Source organism: Petaurus breviceps, unplaced genomic scaffold (genome assembly GCF_028583685.1).
Source record: "Petaurus breviceps papuanus isolate PSGF00001 unplaced genomic scaffold, PetGlider_PUasm1.0 90865, whole genome shotgun sequence".
NCBI lineage: Eukaryota > Metazoa > Chordata > Mammalia > Diprotodontia > Petauridae > Petaurus > Petaurus breviceps.
This window is the reverse complement of record NW_027187367.1, coordinates 4,325,408-4,340,122: the sequence shown is the minus strand read 5'-3', so window position 1 is coordinate 4,340,122 and position 14,715 is coordinate 4,325,408. Positions and strand designations below refer to the sequence as shown.

Below are 14,715 nucleotides of genomic sequence, written 5' to 3'. Positions count from 1 at the left end.
TTTTTGTGTAGGTGAGTGTGTTGGTTGTTTTTGTTGGGGGGGGGGGGGGAAACTGACTGACTGGCAGGCAATAATCTGGTCTCTGTTGCCCTCAGGTGATCTCAGGTGGTACTGCAAGAGCAAGGGAATGGTATGGAGGCGGAGAGGAGGAATGAAAGCCTGAATTGGGAGGAAGAAGGACCTGAAAGCGGGGGGACGCTAAGACCCAACGGAGGGAAGGAGAAATAGCTGGATTAGGTGGGGGTGGGGGTGGAGGTAGTGGCTGTAAACTGGTACCTTTGGTAGCATCACCGCTCACAAATAGAGATGGCCAGTCAATCGCAGGGCATCCAGCAGCTGCTGCAGGCTGAGAAGAGAGCGGCTGAGAAGGTGGCAGATGCCCGAAAGAGTGAGAGCCTTGGCAGGGAATAGGGAAGGACTGGACATTTAGATTACTGAGAGGAGTTGGTATGGGGGGAAGGCGGGGTGTGAGGTGGGGGTAGGCCCAAGATGGGCCAAGGTTCCTCTGGAGAGATGTATAGGGGACTGAACCACTGGGGTGATCATGAAGGACTCTTTTGGTTGAAAGAACCTTTAACTACCTTTCTGGGGATATTCTTCCATTCTTTCATTCCAGGGAAGGCTCGTCGTCTGAAGCAGGCCAAGGAAGAGGCTCAGATGGAGGTAGAGCAGTACCGTAGGGAGCGAGAACAAGAGTTCCAGAGCAAGCAGCAAGCGGTAAGATTTGGGGTGTATTGTGGATTGAAAAAGGGGATCAGGGTAATATTGGGAGTGAAGAGAACTCTAATGGGGTAGAGCCCCCTGTGAATTGTATAGCATTTTCAGTTATTTTTGTGATGTGGAGGAAAGTGGGGGAGGGGGAGGATGCTAAGGGAAGCACAGAATTTATGAGGCTGTGTTTGGGCTTTTTACATTCAGTGTGGAAGATGGTAGTGGTCTAGCGTGGGAAATGTGGAATCCTTCTGGCCCAGGTGATAATGTTGTGGAGTTGATGGGGAATTCAGTTTCTGGATTATTATTGGGTGAGGTCTTAAAGAAGATTGTGTGTCTTTCTGTTGCCTGGACAGCTCTTGTAGAATTCATATAGCCTTTACGTAAGGATTCAGGGAAAAGGGTAATATCCACATTTGGGTCTTTTTTTCTTGAACTTTTTTTCTGTCTCTTTCTGTGACAACCTCACACTCTGGGACCCTTCTCTTTGTGTCTTCCTTTCCTATTTCTCTTTCCCCATACCCCCACCCACCTTACTCCCTCTCCCCCAATCCAGGCTATGGGCTCCCAGGGGAATTTGTCAGCTGAGGTGGAGCAGGCAACTCGGCGCCAGGTACAGGGCATGCAGAGCTCTCAGCAGCGAAGCCGTGAGCGGGTCCTGGCTCAGCTCCTTGGCATGGTCTGTGACATCAGGCCCCAGATTCATCCCAACTACCGGATTGCTGCCTAGGGACTCTGTACCAGTCACCTCCCCCCTCCCCAGGACCTCACACCTTATCCTCCAGCCATATCCCTTTTCTCCATCAGTCCCCTAGAAATTCAAGGAGTCACTGTAACTCTCCCATATAGAACCCTAAATCTTTAGCTCTATAATTCCTGCCAGGACCTTTAAGGTCCCAGAGAATGATGCCCCTTCCACACAGAATCTAAATCTACCCCCTGGTGACCTTAAAACCTTGACCTTGATAGCTGGCCTCTAGACATTTTGCAAGCTGTGTGACCTTGGGCAAGTTACTTTTTTCACATGTAAAATGGAGACAACAGTTGCACTAATTTATAAGGTTCTGGTGAGGATTAAGTGAGATAACTTTTGTAAAGCATTTTGCAAATCTTAGGCTAGCTATAATTGTTATTAATAAAATTTCTCCCAGATAGGTCAAAATCTCTCCCCAGTTGGTTTCATTTAAGTAGTCCTAGTAACCTTGTGATTCAAATGACTATCCTTCAAGTGTCTGGATTTCCCTTCTTGTCACTCCTGTGACCAGTAATGAAACCAGCTGACCTCCATCATCCTATTATCTTATTATGGCTCCCAGAGTTTCTTTTTCCTCCTACTCTTTCCTTTTTTGTCTCTACATCATCCCCTTCTCCATATTCTCTTCTCTTTCTCCTATCCCTCAAAATTTCTTGGAGAGACCTGTCTGGCTCTTACTATTGTTTGTCTTAGCTATAGAGAAATATTCTGTATTCTATGTAATGCTATTATGGGAGTGTCCCCCATCCTTTTCCATTCTCATTCTCCCACATCTCAATTTACTATTGTTCTATTCAGCTGTAAAATGGAACCAGCACAAATGTCAATAAAATAAGTTGTGAAAAACTTGTAAGAGTTTTTTTTTGTAGAATCTCCCTCATAATACCCCATTTTTCTTTTCCCCTCACTTTCATTACTTATCAGATCTGGTAATATTAGGATAAAGCATCTTTTGAAACTTGAGTTATTTAAGTTTAGGAGAAATAATAGAAGTCATAAGACTTAGGGAAAGTTGGGTTATTTAATGCAATTCCCTTACTTGCTAAATTCTTACATATTCTGATTCTCAGATGGGGAAACTAGTTTCCCAGGTTCACACAGCTTTAGATGAGTGTTGGAGCTGAGATTTATACCCAAGTCTTCTATTCTAAATCCATTGTTTTTTTTTTCCATTATATTACACTTCAATTCCTGTTTCACACTACAATTTATATTTATGCAATTCATCTCAACAAGTGACAAAGGTAGGAGATACAGAAGAGTGCTTAACACAATCATTAAGTGTCTGACAGACGTAAAATGATGAAATTGATAAAGTCTGGAAGTTCACAACCTATTTGCTTCAGTTTCATCATCTGTAAAAAATGGGGATAATAATAGCACCTACCTCTCAAGGTTGTTATGAAGATCAAATGAGTTGTAAAACATTTAGCATAGTGCTATATAAATGTTAGTTATTATTATTATGGATTAAGATTGTTTTCAAATAATTATGTTTTCTTCTGGCAAGTCAGCTGGGAACAGAACACTGGATTAGGGAGTCAGGATATTCACTTTCTCCACTACTAGTGGAGAATCTTAAAGCATTCTTCACTCTGCAGATTGTGCTCCAGAATGCATTTGGACTTCACCCCTGCCTCCAGGCAGAAGGGGCAGAGTTTTGTGTATGTAGACCCAAGATTAGAAACAGCAACAAAGAATGGCAAGTGAGAGAAGGCATGTACCGTGTTTCCCCGATAATAAGACACTGTCTTATTAAAATTTTTTTGGACAGAAAAACACCAGAGGGCTTATTTTCAGGGGAGGGCTTATTTTAATGAACATTGACAGCAATTTTAATAAACAAGTAAATGTGAACCAAAAAATGTGCCTTTATTCAATAAGGAAATCACTGGGGAAGAACAGGATGACGCGCTCACTGCTGCAGCTCTGATTGGATGCAGCTGGGGGGGGGGGGGGGGGGGGGACGGAGGGTACCGTAATGTAGTGTGTAGCGCAGGAGATCACCTTCACTACAGCAGCAATCTCAATAGGGCTTATTTTCGGGGGAGGGCTTATTTTAGAGGAATCTTACACAGTAAGGGGAGGGCTTATTTTCGGGATAGGTCTTATTATCAGGGAAACACGGGGTAGCTGAATTTAGGCTTTCCATCCCTAACTTTGAGTTAAAATTCACCTCCCTTTATGGGTACACAGTATCTAACTAAAGACAGTGACAAGGCAGTGACCATCCATCCCTTTTAAATTTTAAGGCATGTTAGTTACCATTGTTCCAAAATCAATCAGGGATATCCATAAGTGGGCCCATATGTCAGGGACACTGGAGGGAGTTTCTACTCTGCTGTGGAGAAGCCCTTCCCCTCCTCCTTGGCTTCCCTGAAGACTTCGCACAAATCCCACTTTCTGCAAGAGGCCTGGGGCCCCCAACTCCCAGTGCCTTCCTCTGAGACTACCTTCCATTTGTTCTCTAGCTACTTGTATCTATACAAACGTCCTTCGTTTCTCCATTAGATTGTGAGGTCCTTGCGGGCAGGGATTGTATTGGGTTGTGTGGGGGGGTGGTGGTGGTGTCTTTCTTGGCATCATTATACAATGGCATAATGCTTGAGACAGCAGGGGCCTGAAAAACACTTGATGAGCTGGGCTGCCCTGGGCGGCCTCTGGGGTTCCCAGTCAGAATGGCCGCATGCCTGGTCCTTTCTTCCTGCAGGGCCACAGGTTAGAAAGACGACGAGAGCACCCAGTTACCTGTTCTTTCAGACCCCCCTACCCCCCACTTCCTTTTCCTTTCATTCCACGTCCCCCAGACCCTGGATAACATCCAGCCATCTCACCCAGCAAATTAGGCCAGGTAAAGTCTAAAAGAAAGTACGCCTAGGTCACCTTGGCAACCACGGCAATAGTAGGACCCCGTGGGAACGCGCTGCCGCTTCCGTGTCCCATTCATTGAGTTCCAAGCGAAGAGCCTTGCTTTAAGCAAGCCTGACTGAAAAGCGAAATAGTGTAAAGGAGTTCAGGGTTGTGGCGAGAGGAGGGTTCACAAAGGAGAGATAATGGTACTGGGAACTTCCCCCCAGTCAACGCTGATTAGAATGGCAACAGAGGAACTGGAAAGAAATTCATAGTTCACATCCAGTCAGGCGGTCCACAAGGCATCTCTCTAGTGCGCGGGACTGTTGAGGCGTAGGAGGTCCTTGAGCCAGCTTCCTGTCCCTCGCGTCTGCGCACTGGCTTCCTAGAAAGAGAGTGGGGTGGAAAGGGGAGAGGGAACGCGGGGACCGGAAGTGGAGGCCGCTTTCCTTGGTCGCCGCCGCTGCCGCCACCAGACGCGTTTCTTCCCCGCTCAGGTAAGCGGGGGCCACGGCGTTCATCCGCATCCATCCGTCCTTCTTTGAGGCCACTCGACAGCAAGGGTCCACAGATACAGCTGCCAAGAGCTGTACCCTAGCCTCTGGGCCCCTGCGGGGCCGTTATTTCCGCCTCCTTTTTCGCCCCGCCCGGGAGGGAAGAGCCCCCCAGGGGGGAGGGGCGGTCGGGAGCGAAGGGGGAGGACCCAAAATGGCGGCCGTGGCGCCATTGTGTCCCCGCCACTGCGTCCGCTCTGGGGTAATCTCTTGCACTTTGGCGCCATCCTTTTCTCTCCCCCCTTCCCCTAGCGGCTTCGCTCCCCCTGGAGAGGGCGGGAGGCGCTCTGCTCTTCTCTTTATCTGGGATGTTTGTGGGGACCGTAGTGTAGGGAGAATGCAAATTACTGCCCAAAGCAACACTATCCACGGAGCCTTTTATCCGTGGGCCCTCTTAGGAGCAGTTGGGAGGGCAGGTTTCTAGGCCCAATTTCTATAAACTACCAACAGGTCTCTTTCCCCTCCCCTCAAATTGATTCAGACCAGTAAAAGGTAGTGCCGAGAGCAGTCTTTCGAGTTTGGAGGGGAAATGTGATACTCTATTGATGAAGTACCCCCCCCCCCCCAATAGAACATTTTGCTCTTTTGACTTATAGGTTCCATTTCTGGCCAGTCCTTGTCCAAGAGGGACCTGGACAGACTGGGGCTTGAGTAACAACTAGCAACGTTGTGTGCTCGTCTTAAGACTAAAAATCCCTGTTCGTGCCATGATTATTATACTCTTATCATCTTTGGTTGCTGTCATTTGGGGGTGGGAAGAAGTTACTGCTTCTATAAGTGGTTAGATATTAATGCTATTGCAGAATCTTTGCTCCAGCCCCAGGACCTCCCTTCCCCCACATAAAAACATTTCTTAGCTTTATGCATTTCTAAAAATTATCCACTCACCTTTCACTCTGCAGTTCTTTCATGGTTTATGTCAGTTCATTTTCTGTATCTATTCTGTTCCTCTTAGTATTTCTTAACCTCAAATTTTGTCCACAAAAATAATAAATCCACTTCTTGCCCCCAACTTCACCGTTGTATTCTCAGCTTGTCTATTTTTCTCTATCCAGAAGAAATAACTCAAAATTTTTAGAAGGAGGGAGGATTATGGAAAAAACTGGAGGTTGGTGGAAATTTTTTTTCTTTTAAGTCGTTACCAGCTTGTTTCTCTCAACCATGTCTTCCCTAGCTCTCAACTCTGAATCCAGTGTCATCTTCCCCTGCTGCTCCCTGAATCTCTACCACCCCAGCTTCCCTACACCGAGTTTTCCCAGAGCCTATCTAGGTATCCCCTTTCCCTGACCCAGCCATGGCAGAAAATGATGTGGACAATGAACTTCTGGATTATGAAGATGATGACGTGGAGACAGCAGCTGGGGGAGATGGAGCTGAGGCCCCTGCAAAGAAAGATGTGAAAGGTTCCTATGTCTCCATTCACAGCTCTGGATTCCGAGACTTTCTACTTAAGCCAGAGCTGCTCCGGGCCATTGTAGATTGTGGCTTTGAGCATCCATCTGAAGGTAAGCATTTTCTTGTACCATAAATCCAGGGACCAATGAGAAGGACCTAGGATAGGACATCCAAGAGCAAGAAGCTTTGAGGGAAAAGGAGCAGAGTTTTGGGGAATGGGAGCAAAGCAGGGGGATTTCTAAGAGAATCCATGGGAGCAGAAGTGTAGTGGTTTCTAGAGTAAGATGATATGGGGATAAAGCAGTGCAAAAATGTCTATTGAACTAGAATGATGGGTAGAACTGGAGGTAGGGGTGGTAGAATTAGCAGGAGATGATTGTTGGGGTAAGGTGTGGGTGGGGTGGGGAGATTTATGATGGAATTGTTGGAATTTGGGAGAGGTAAGTAGTTTTCTGAGCGATGAGACTTAAAAGAGTTAAGATGGAATAAAAAGGTAGAAGAGTAATATAAAAGATTCATTTCTTGTAGGCTGAAACCCTAGGTATTGTTACTACCTAAAGCTACCACAACCAACTTTTTTATTCAAAATCATTTCTTTCTTCCATTCTTTGATTAAGCATAGGAAATGTGTTAAGGTCAAAGAATTGGGGCAGAAACTACCCTGGAGTGTAAAACAAAGGGAAAGGGAATAGACATTTGTTAAGTGCCTACTGTGTGCCAGGTACTATTAGATGCTTTACAAATATTGTCTCAGTTCATCCTCTCATTAATTCTGGAGGTGAGTGCTTATTATTAACCCATTTTACAAATATGGAAACTGAGGCAGACAGGTTAAGTGACTTGCCCAGGGTCACACAGCTAGTAAGTGTTTAGGGCTGGATTTGAATCAGTACCACCTAGCTACCTCTAGCATATTTTGGAACTGGTTCCTTACAGTCTGTAAGTGGTTTTAGGGATTATGAATTTGTGTGCCTGGACTACCATTAATCCATCGTCTTCTCTTTTCTTTCCCCAGTCCAACATGAGTGTATTCCTCAGGCCATCTTGGGGATGGATGTCTTATGCCAGGCCAAGTCAGGCATGGGAAAAACAGCTGTGTTTGTGCTGGCCACACTGCAGCAGCTGGAACCAATCACTGGTCAGGTATAAACTATGTAGGGAACAATGGGGAAGGAAGTAAAACTATCTATGCCACATGATGTGTTTTCAGAGACATGAGCACTTAGTGCTGAGATGACCTCTAACTATCACCCTTGACTGATGGCAGATGGGTCCTGGGAGGAGGGAGGGAGGGGGTTGAAAGAGGTTTGGGGGGGAGTATATTTTTACTTCAAAACCCCAATATTAAAATGTATAGACTTTTTAAAGACCAAACTCACTTTAAAGGTTTTTGGTTTAATTAAGATTGTATTTGCTTTTTGACTGTTTATTTGAAATTCTACTTAGTATTTAGAGTTGTACACGGCAAGATTGGAGGAAACAATGAAAAATCAGCTTCTCTTAAGGAACTCATTTTCTAGTTTGGAAGATCAAACATACATATGAAAATGGTTGTAACAAATGATTTTTGAATGCCAACAATTCACAAGGCACTCTTGATTTCGAGTGCAAAAGAGTCACTTAAATTATTAGGTTCCAGAATTGGAATTGTTTAATAAGCTCAGTTGGATTTTTGCTTATGGTCTGCCTTTTCTTAAAGGGCAATTTGCCAAACATCTGTCTCTCCCTGTCTAAGGTTTCTGTGCTGGTGATGTGTCACACTCGGGAGCTGGCCTTTCAGATTTGCAAGGAGTATGAACGATTCTCTAAATACATGCCTAATGTCAAGGTAATTGATGGGGAGGAGACTTGATTAAGGGTAGAAACTAAGGGTGGAGAAAGAGAGTAGTAATAAGAACCTGTCAGATATATTTGGGGACATAGTAGACACTCAGGCCACCTAATCCTAGAATGAATCAGAAGCCATTTCCAGGATAAATATTGTCTTAAGGTATGTTTTGCTTTATGTAGTAGGCAGGTTCTTGAAAAGTTGGATATAGGTGAGATTTTCATTAGATTTAATCAATCTCCCCCCCAAAAAATACTTTTATCTTCATTACTAGTGGATTTTCAATAGCCACAGGCTCTTGTTATATATATTAGCTTTGTTAATCCTTCTCTTTGTTAACTGGTTTGTAAGCTGGGGTATAGGTGACTATTATCCTGACCCTTTGCTTCTCTGTTTCTCTGCCTTTAAGTCACTTTATTTCTCCATGTGCCTCATCATCATACTTGGGTTTTTTCCCTTTCTGATCACTATTTGGGATGCTCTAGGAAGTGGTAGTATGATGAAAGCTTAGGGTGTGTGGTGTGGGAAGGTTTTAAGCTCTCTATCCCTAATGGTATATGTGGATTCGGAAGGTACATGATGTCTTCATTCTTTAGGATAGCAGAAAATTGAGGCCTGGCTATCTGGACCACTGGATGGATGGATGGCCTAAGAGGTTCCCATTATACTTTTCTCACTTAACTGTATTGGAGTAGAAAGCATGCTGTCTGCTTAGGTACAGATGAGTTTGCTTGATTTTACTTCTTCCCAGTCAGAACTGGGTTTTCTCGGTTGGGGTAAATTATGTCCAGTAACTTTACAACAAACCAAAAGCTCTGCCTTTCAATGTTCTCCAGTCCCTCAGTATAATCACCCTAATTTCAGAGCAAAGCAGGACTTTTCAGAATTACAAGAAGGGTATGGAAGGAACACTAGGTAAAGTCAGAAGATTTGAGTTCTAGTCCTGATTCTGCCACTGGCTAACTGTATGAGTGAGTCAATCCCTCTGAGTTAGGTTTTCTTGTGTATACAATGAGAGCATTAAATGATTTCTAAAGTTTTTATGTGATACCAAGAAAAGTTTTTAGCCAAATAGGGAAGAAGTCAAGACTGGGAAATGGTGGCTGTTAATTATTCTCTGTGGTGACCTTCTTTCCAATTCTGGATGACAGGTGGCGGTGTTTTTTGGCGGTTTATCAATAAAAAAGGATGAGGAGCTACTGAAGAAGAACTGCCCACACATTGTTGTGGGGACCCCAGGCCGTATCTTAGCTCTGGCCCGAAATAAGATCCTCAATCTCAAACACATTAAACATTTTATCTTGGATGAGTGTGACAAAATGCTCGAACAGCTCGGTGAGTGGAAGACTTGAAGAATAGAGGGATCCCAGAACTGGGGCTCTACTTTGTGGAAATTGAAGGTCAGCGTATTTGACCCTTGGAGCCACATGATGTGTTCATGTTAAGTGGAGCAACCTTGGTGCCAGGACGACTCTTGATCTATCACCCATGACTGATGGCTCTGGGCTCCAGAAGCTGGAATTCTTTGGATTTCTGTGAATGTTTTCATTGGTTCATGATGAAAGGGGATCTGGGGTGTCCAAGCAAGTCAGCATGCTTTGGGCAACTTTGGTGATGGAGATAATAAAGAGGAAATGGTTTAGGCCTTTTTCTTTCCATATGTTAGAGAAGGAATGCCTTCAGATCATAGAAGGACTTTCTTAATCTGAGAACAGTGTTTACTGATTACTCTGCTTTATGTCTGCAGAATCTAATCCTGGCTATTCTAGGAAATACTGGTGGGGAAGGGAACTCAGCTTTTAGGATAGGGGGAGAGAGAGTATAGCCTAGAATTTAAATAATTGATAGGTTAAATTTTAGATATTTCAACTAGGAAACATACAGAAATTGTCAGCAAGAGAAGACGAAGTACACCTAATTAGGGAAAACTTTCTAGAAGGAAGCTTTTGAGCAAGATTTGGAAGAAAAGGTTGAAGATACCTGGGTGGAATTAAGGATGTGTATGTGTGTTGGGGGATAGGACAGAATATTAAAACCTTTGTTTAGGTTTAGAGTAAGTGTGAGCACAGGGAACCAGGTAGTGGATTCTCTTGCATTCTTCAATATTATTGGAAAGTACTCTTTCCTTTGTGTTGCTCTGTGCTTAGTCTCGTTGTCACTCCTCTTTTGTAGACATGCGTCGGGATGTCCAGGAAATTTTCCGCATGACCCCCCATGAGAAGCAGGTCATGATGTTCAGTGCCACCCTGAGCAAAGAGATCCGCCCTGTCTGCCGCAAGTTCATGCAAGACGTAAATACCCTTCTACCTTCTCTCCCTCCATCCCCTGCCCGCAGTCTCTTCCTACTCCCTCTCGACCTTCTCCAGTCTACCCTCTCCCCTCTCCTCCCAGTGCTGAGATGGAGTCATGTGACCCCCCAGGGCTGAGTCTTCCCTGGAAAGACAGAGATAGAGACAGCCAGTGATAAGGTCTGCGCGGGTGCCAGGGAAACTCCGGAAGACTTGGTCGGGATAAACACGAGAGCGGGTAGAATTCAAATAAACCCCAACAAAATAAGAAAACCCAAACAACAGCAAAACTCTTTTTCCCTCTGGCAGGGTGGGACAGAATGTCCTACCCTACCATCCACTATTTTCCTTGTACTCCACGAACACACACCCTCAAGGTGGCATCGAGCACAACTGGGGCCTTTTGGCTCCCCTAAAAACTCAGATCTCCCCAAAACCCACATTTCCTGATGACAGGAGAGCGAGAGAGGGACAGACAGACTGCAGGGCATGGCCAACAGAAGAGCAAAAGTCACAAATGAGTCTGCTCCCTCCCCACCTTCAGGGGTGGGGGCCTTCGGCACCTCAACCCCCGACCCTTCTACTCCTTCCCCTCCCTTTCCTCCTCCTCCCCCATCTGGACCCTCTGGAGATGTGAGCCAGCAGCAGAGACTCAGCGCGACGGGGGATTGCAGATGGCATCCAACATCGGAAGGCGGCAGCAGAAGCTGCGGGAGAACCGTGTCCAGGAAGCAGAGGACCAAACCAGCCTTTTTTTTCCGTTCCCGGTTTTTTTTTTTCCTGAAACTTACGCGTACTGCGCTCCCTTCGCCCATGCGAGTTGCGGGGGTGCTCCTGAGTGGGTGGTGGATTTTTTTTTTTGTTTCCTTTTTTTCCGGGAGGGGGAAAGGGCAAGGTAACAAGTGAAGATCTTTATTTTGCTAAAACCAGGTGGGGGTTGGGGGTTCTCAGAGTGGGAAAAGAGTAGTGGGATAAGTCTTGGGGATGGGGTTATCTGTATTGCTCCCTCATGTGGGATGCCTCTCTTGTATTATTACCCCTTGTGGGTAATAGAGATTAATTTCAAGGAGGTTTTTAAACTCCTGCTTGTAAGTGAACTAGATCATCACTTCCCTTGCAGAACCTAGGGCTAGCTAGAGAGATTAGAGAAGCAAATGGGGATTGAGATTGAATCTGTTAGTATTTCTGTGGTTTTCTCCTCCCCTTCAAGGGGATATGTAGATCAGGAGCTATATAGGAGAAATCTTCTAATAGGGGTTCATTTCTTTGCCTGAACACCCTTGCTGGTGGAGTTTATTTTATTTAACCTTAGATTCTAGAGAAAGCCAGTCCTGTAAAGGGTCTCCTGTCTTAGATGGTTCTGGTTGGAACTTTCATTTAAGTAACTTCCATTTTCCTTTAACCAGCTGTTTAACATGGCAACCTAATCTTTAAGAGATTTGACCATCCCCCCTAAGTCAACCTATTATTACTTTTTACTATTTCAGATTTATCTGATTGTTAATATCATATCCCTCTTGAGATCACTCCCACTATTGCCCCCTTCTCCCACACAAACCGAGGTGATCTTTTTTAATCCATCTGAATAGTCTCTTGCCATTGGATGGTCTCACTGGAGGCCATTAGCTCTGTCCTTTGTCCTCCTGACCCAGTAATGCTTTCCATGGATGTTTGTGGCATCCTAGAATGGCTTATACTTAAAACCCTGTTTTATAGAGAAGAGACTGTTGAATTTGGGAGGCTGTGGGTTGGAGATGAGAAGGGAATTTGACATCTTAACTCTTCTCCCCATCCCATTCATGGGGTGAATTGGGAGTCACCTATCCCCACCCACCCCCACCCCCCTCAGGTTTAACACCCCCACTCTGCCCTCCCTCCTCCGTCCCCTCCCTTCCTCCCCCCCAGCCAATGGAGATCTTCGTGGATGATGAGACGAAGCTGACGCTGCATGGGCTGCAGCAGTACTACGTGAAGCTGAAGGACAATGAGAAGAACCGAAAACTCTTCGACCTCTTGGATGTTCTAGAGTTCAACCAGGTCAGCTGGGCGTGAAGGTGGGAGAGAGGTAGAACATAGGAGAGGAAATGGGAGAAAAGTCCTTGAAGGATATTGTAAATGCCATGGATGTCCTTTAGAGGAGGCTCACTAGAATCTTAATAACAAGGGAATCATTCCTCTCTGCTTGGTCTGCGTGATTTTATAAAGATGGGGAGCATCTCTTTAGTCTTTTCCTTCCCTTATAATCATCTTTTTTGTCCTAATGGTGACTTCCACCCCCAACTTCCCTCTGGTTTTATCTTGTTCTTGAGATGCCATCAGGATAGCAGAAGCATGTAGTTTGTTGGTGCAGCAAAGGATTGGATTGGGTCTCCTGAGGTAAAGTGGTTACTGAGTCTTTTCTCACCCCACCACACACAGGTGGTGATCTTCGTGAAATCTGTGCAGCGCTGCATTGCCCTGGCCCAACTCCTAGTGGAACAGAACTTCCCAGCCATTGCCATCCATCGTGGGATGCCCCAAGAGGAGAGGTGAGCAGAGGAGTTGGGGTGGGAGGCCAGAGGAATGCCAAGGGCAACTTTCATATCCTTCTCTGCTCTCTTCTCCCCATTATTAGGTTGTCCCGGTATCAGCAGTTCAAGGATTTCCAGCGTCGTATTCTTGTGGCCACTAACCTGTTTGGCCGGGGCATGGATATTGAACGAGTAAACATTGCCTTCAATTATGACATGCCAGAGGACTCAGACACCTACTTACACAGGGTAAGCCTTACAGTTGGGTGATTTCTTTCTTTCTTTCTTTCTTTCTTTCCTTCTTTCTTTCTTTCTTTCTTTCTTTCTTTCTTTCTTTCTTTCTTTCTTTCTTTCTCTCTCTCTCTCTCTCTCTCTCTCTCTCTCTCGCTCTTTTCTTTCTTTTGCTTTTTGGAGGGCTATTGGGGTTAAGTGACCTGTCCAAGGTCACAGTCTAGTTTTTGTGTTAAGCATCTGAGGCTGGATTTGAACTCAAGTCTTCCTGACTCCAGGGCCGGTGCTCTATTCACTGTGCCCCCTAGCCTCCCAGGGTGGTACTTTCTAATGCCTTCCTTCTTCTTGACCTTCCAGCCCCTTCCTTTACTTTCTGCCCCATATCTATCTGTTCTATGCCCTGTCTCTTCCTGAGGATATTCCTTGACTTTATCCCTTTCTTGTCCCTAGGTGGCTAGGGCAGGCCGGTTTGGTACAAAGGGTTTGGCCATCACATTTGTATCAGATGAAAATGATGCCAAAATCCTCAATGACGTCCAGGATCGCTTTGAGGTCAACATCAGTGAACTGCCTGATGAGATAGACATTTCTTCCTACAGTGAGTATTGGACTTTCCCTCTTGCTAATTAGCTTGATCCCATGATCTCATCTCTCTTGGCCTTCTTTTTTTATTTTGAAGGTTTTAGAGTATTACTTAATTCTCATTACCTTCCTTTATCTCTGTATAGTTCTTTTTCTGTATCACTTCCCTTTCTATCACTACTCCCACCTCTAACCCTATCTTAATTTCTTTCTTTTTTTATTTTCAGTTGAGCAGACTCGGTAGAGGCCTTGGCCTGTCCCTGGAGTATGATACCCTCTCCCTCCCCAGGAGCTGAACACTCGGGCGTGGGGGTGAAGGAGACACTACTGCCACCTACCCCCAGCCTCCCCGCCCCGATGGCCCTGTTCAAGTCATCCCCCAAACTCCCTTATTGATTTGTCCTGTCGAATTTTTTTTTTAACAAAACTAAAAATGAAACAAAAAAGTATCTTGAGTGTCTGAGGGTTTTGTTCCTTTATTTGAGGGGTAACAGTGAGTGATGTCTTTTTCTCCTCTTCAGCCTTGGGGGAGGAATGGAAGTCATTTTAGGGGACTTGAAATAGGGGATTCAGTTACTAGGGTAGGGAGGGGCTGGCTTCCCCTGAGCACCCCTTCCCATTCTTGGCCCTCCTCAGAAGGAGATCATTCCTATTTCCAGTCATTGGGTGTTCTTTCTGCTCCAGAAAAGGAGGGAACAGGATGGGACCCTGGGGCAAAGGGGTTCTTAGAAGTGTTTGCTTGGGTTCAGCCAGTAAAGGAAGGAAAGAACAGGTCCCCTCAAGCGTCACCTCTCAGGCTCTCTCGGTGCCTCCTCATCTGCTCCTTCAGCTTCTGGATTTTGAGCACGAGGGCTTGAGCTTCCCATGCCCCTTCTTGCCCCTCCAGCAGGGCTTGGTACAGCTCTAACTGCTGTTCTAATAGCTCTTCTGCCTGAGCCAGCTCTGTTCTTCTGTGGCCTGGACCCTGGGGGGAGGATGTAGAGAGTTCAGAGGAACTTAACTGGCCTGTGGT

General features: G+C 45.5%; 3 protein-coding genes and 2 non-coding genes across 8 annotated transcripts in view; 4 read left to right on the top strand and 1 right to left on the bottom strand.

Annotated features, from left to right (window-relative positions):
* Positions 1-86: 86 nt before the first annotated feature.
* On the top strand, positions 87-2,311 carry ATP6V1G2 (ATPase H+ transporting V1 subunit G2). 3 transcript variants are annotated; one of them, XM_069073249.1, is made up of 3 exons: positions 87-130; positions 617-717; positions 1,268-2,311. In XM_069073249.1, the coding sequence occupies exons 2-3, from the start codon at positions 658-660 to the stop codon at positions 1,439-1,441; spliced, it is 234 nt and encodes a 77-aa protein (XP_068929350.1). In that variant the 5' UTR covers positions 87-130; positions 617-657; the 3' UTR covers positions 1,442-2,311. The 3 variants fall into 3 exon arrangements, with proteins under 3 accessions (XP_068929350.1, XP_068929351.1, XP_068929349.1); XM_069073250.1 differs by lacking the exon at positions 87-130 and adding an exon at positions 150-237; XM_069073248.1 differs by lacking the exon at positions 87-130 and adding an exon at positions 162-388.
* A 2,344-nt stretch (positions 2,312-4,655) lies between these two features.
* DDX39B (DExD-box helicase 39B) lies at positions 4,656-14,152 on the top strand. Of its 2 annotated transcripts, none has more exons than XM_069073246.1 (11): positions 4,656-4,812; positions 6,044-6,374; positions 7,280-7,407; positions 8,000-8,092; positions 9,244-9,427; positions 10,265-10,383; positions 12,286-12,417; positions 12,799-12,908; positions 12,995-13,139; positions 13,572-13,719; positions 13,931-14,152. In XM_069073246.1, exons 2-11 carry the CDS (start codon positions 6,164-6,166, stop codon positions 13,945-13,947), a joined length of 1,287 nt encoding a protein of 428 aa, XP_068929347.1. In that variant the 5' UTR covers positions 4,656-4,812; positions 6,044-6,163; the 3' UTR covers positions 13,948-14,152. The 2 variants fall into 2 exon arrangements, with proteins under 2 accessions (XP_068929347.1, XP_068929348.1); XM_069073247.1 differs by lacking the exon at positions 4,656-4,812 and adding an exon at positions 4,950-5,071.
* LOC138150340 (small nucleolar RNA SNORD83) lies at positions 7,455-7,530 on the top strand. Its single transcript, XR_011165551.1, has one exon. It is a non-coding gene; the product is annotated as a small nucleolar RNA SNORD83 (small nucleolar RNA).
* LOC138150341 (small nucleolar RNA SNORD83) lies at positions 9,515-9,593 on the top strand. Its single transcript, XR_011165552.1, has one exon. It is a non-coding gene; the product is annotated as a small nucleolar RNA SNORD83 (small nucleolar RNA).
* Positions 14,151-14,715, bottom strand: part of MCCD1 (mitochondrial coiled-coil domain 1) — a 965-nt gene continuing 400 nt past the window's right edge. Inside the window, exon 2 of the mRNA XM_069073252.1 lies at positions 14,151-14,667. Coding sequence (XP_068929353.1) covers positions 14,482-14,667 — 186 coding nt within the window. The 3' untranslated portion in view covers positions 14,151-14,481. The remainder of the gene's footprint in view (positions 14,668-14,715) is intronic.